At 52.5% G+C, this 3,482-nt stretch overlaps 1 protein-coding gene across 1 annotated transcript; it reads left to right on the plus strand.

Moving 5' to 3' along the window:
• Positions 1 to 215: 215 nt before the first annotated feature.
• Positions 216 to 1,715, plus strand: KCNE5 (potassium voltage-gated channel subfamily E regulatory subunit 5). The gene has a single exon (XM_081564236.1). The coding sequence runs from the start codon at positions 408 to 410 to the stop codon at positions 843 to 845; it is 438 nt and encodes a 145-aa protein (XP_081420362.1). The 5' UTR covers positions 216 to 407; the 3' UTR covers positions 846 to 1,715.
• The last annotated feature ends 1,767 nt before the right edge of the window (positions 1,716 to 3,482 follow it).

Raw genomic sequence — 3,482 nt, forward strand, 5'->3', positions numbered from 1 at the left:
TCTCTTTCGCTGCAGCCCGGGGTCCAGGCTTGGCCCCAGTGAGCCGCCCCGCCAGCCTTGGCCGCCTGGGGGCCCCGCGCATTCCGCGCCCCCGCCCCCTCCGCCCCTCTCGGCCTCGCCCCCTCCCTCGTCCCCTTCTCCTCCCCCCCACCAGCTGTCCCCTGTCCCCCGGGCGGCGAGACAGCCTGGGAAGAGGCGGCCTCGGGCCGAGGGGGCGTGGTGGGGAAGAGGAGGAGGTGCGGGGGTGAGGGAATAAGGAGGCCAGGGCGGCGGGGCCCCCCAGCCACTCCGCCGTCCGCCCCAGAGGAGCCGGGTGCCGCCGCGGCTCGCCTGCCCGCATCCCCTCGGCCTGGCCCGGGGGCAAGGTCAGCAGCGATCTGGAGTCGCCGTGTCACTCCCCGACAGCCATGAACTGCAGCGAGAGTCAGCGGCTGCGGACCCTGCTGAGCCGCCTGCTGCTGGAGCTGCATCACCGGGGCAACGCCAGTGGCTTGGGCGCCGGCCCTGGCCCGAGCATGGGCATGGGGGTCGTGCCCGACCCCTTCGTGGGCCGCGAGGTGACCAGCGCCAAGGGTGACGATGCTTATCTCTACATCCTGCTCATCATGGTCTTCTATGCCTGCCTGGCCGGCGGTCTCATCTTGGCCTACACCCGCTCCCGCAAGCTCGTCGAGGCCAAGGACGAGCCGTCCCAGGCCTGCGCCCAGCACGAGTGGCTCCCGGGAGGGGCCCCGGCCACTGCCGACGCCGAGACAGTGGTCGGTTTGCCCGCCGAGGGCCGCCGCCAGCTCGCCCCCGGCGGGCTGCCCGCTCCGACCCTGGCCCGGAGCACCAAGGGGGTCTAGAACCGCCACCCAGCTCTCTGGCTCGCCTGCTCCCTCCTCAGCTCGCTCATCTCGCAGTGTCCTCTCCTCCCCTTCCAGGGCTTGCCTCACCTGAGGCTCAGAGGATGTTGAGAGGCCAGGAGACCTCGCCTGGAAGGCTGTGGAAGAAGCATCACCCTCTGGACCGGCCTCTCGCTCCTCTCCCCGCACCCCAGACCCCCACCCCCACCCCGCACATCCCACCACCCTAAACTGCCTCTGCTCTCTTTGTCTTCAGACACCCCCGACACCAAGCTCCAGCCCCCTGGGAACTGAATCCAACACGTCCAACACTTGGCATTGAAATGAAGCAGTGAAGTCTACCTGAACTCTGGGCCATCTAACTGGCAGCTGCTCCAGGGGCTCAGACTCTGCAGAGCCAACGCGCTTGCCACCACTGCCAGGCTGGCCGTGGAGGCTCCAGCTTCCTGTTGCCTTAGGGACAGAGACAAAGAAAATGAAGAGACCTCAGACGTCTTTTCCCTCCCTCCTCCTTCAGCAGGGAGCTAAGCAAGACACTAGGACCAGTCTGTGGCGAGGAACGGACTTGAGGGGGACTGGTGGGGGAGGGGGCTTAGGGGTGGGGAAGACGTCTGAGTCCCAACTGTATGGTTTACTTGCTTCCAGTTGTCATCCCAAAGGTAACTTGCCTACTTTTGAGCAGCTTTGCCATCTTCTGCCGTGGATAAACATTGCTGGGTGTATTACCCCAGTATTTCTCCGTGCCTCTCTTATCTTGATTAAGTTGTTAGGGCGGCTATCTGCTTCCTCCATGGAACACGAGGCTCAGTCGTCTCCTGCTCTGTAACCTGGGGAATGTCAGAGGCAGGTAATAAAGTTCGTTTAAAAATGGCTTAAGACTCTTTCCTCAAAGATCCCAGCGTTGAGACCCAGCACTATATACAGAATGAATTCTTTTTGTTTTTTGGAAATAATATTTAGATTTGGGAGTTGGCTTGTTGTGATATCCAGTTCCAATGCCATAGATGCCACTGTGGGTGAAGAAAAGGCTTATATGTGGCTAAATGGGTTGTTTTTTTTTTCAAATGTTTCCAAGTTATAATGGCTTTATTCTCCTTTTCCCTTAATGCTGAAGCACTTTCAAATATCACAGTGCTAAATAAGGATTTTTCACTTGCCTTTTGCAGTTTTTTGGCATAGACTTTAAATGAAAGCAACACCTCATACCCATCGCTATTAGCTATTATCAAAGTTAATTTTTGGAAGCCACCTTTGTAACTCTCTCAAAGAAGTGGCTTATTTAAAAGAGAAAAAGCCACCAAAGAATGTAAATCTTAGGTCAGAGAGGAGATGCTTAAACTATCTTAACCAATGATGGGTAAAGTTAGAGGTGTATGTTTATTGATTTATTCTCCTCTGAAGGTCATCAGAAACTTGCTTGCTTAGGGCTTAAATGCTTATACCTGATGATGGCTGTTTGAGCCTCATTAAACACACATGAAGTCACCTCAGCATTAAGTCAACTTGCTTCAAGACAGCTGGTTTCTCAGTAGTAGCAGGACAAAGATGTTATGGGTTACTTAAATGCACTGAAAATACACAAGCCTCATTCAAGGCATTGGTTTTGACCTTGTAGCCCATATGGTATTTTACTGGAGCTATTAATAAGTTACACGAACTTACTTTCATTCCCAGGATTCACTCCTTGAAGATATACTGGCCTTGCCCCACTGGCTCCTCTCCAGTCCTAGTTCCAGCCTTAGGAACTTGCAGGTGGGGGCCAGGGCAATGAGAGGAGAAGAGATGATGCTGTGAGAATCATCTCAGGGCCAGGCAGGGGGGCCTGAATGGGATATGGAGGGAGGACACAGATATCCATCCATGCCAGGGGCATGGCAGGGGAGGGGGAGCAGTGGCAGTCCTCAGCCTTGTATTAGTTGGCCAGAAAGTTCCTTCAGATTTTTCTGTAACATCCTATGGAAAAATCAGAACGAACTTTTTGGCCAACCCAGTATTTTGGGTGCAAAAACATCCTTCACTGATCTGCCATAACTGGGGACACGAGGTTGTTTGATAATGAAGCATCATCACTGCTCTAGGTGTTGAAATTTTGTAAACATCTGTACTATTTTTTCAACAACATTAAAAATATATATATTGCCCCAAAAAGGGCAGCTGGGAGCAGTTGGGATAATGTCCATGAAAAGCATGAATGTGCCAGCTGTGGGAAACAAATCCCATTGCCAAACTATTCTTGCTTTTAAACACATTTTAACCTTTTGTTTTTCAATTTCATTTTCTTTAAAAATTATTTAAATTAATTAATTTATTTTTAATTGAAGGATAGTTGCTTTATAGTATTGTGTTGGTTTCTGCCAAATAGCAACATGAATCAGCCATAGGTATACCTATGTTCTCTCCCTCTTGAACCTCCTTCCCATCTCCCTCCCTATCCCACTCTCCTAGGTTGTTACAGAGCCCCTGTTTGAGCTCCCTGAGTCATACAGCAAATTCCCATTGGCTATCTGTTTTACATATGGTAATGTATGTTTCCATGTTACTCTCTCCATACCTTCCACCCTCTCCTCGCCCCCTCACCGTGTCCATAAGTCTTCTGTTCTCTATGTCTGTGTCTCCATTGCTGCCCTGCAATTATCA

The sequence above is a fragment of the Giraffa tippelskirchi genome, chromosome X (genome assembly GCF_054371585.1).
Source record: "Giraffa tippelskirchi isolate mGirTip1 chromosome X, T2T-mGirTip1v1.2.pri, whole genome shotgun sequence".
Taxonomy (NCBI): domain Eukaryota; kingdom Metazoa; phylum Chordata; class Mammalia; order Artiodactyla; family Giraffidae; genus Giraffa; species Giraffa tippelskirchi.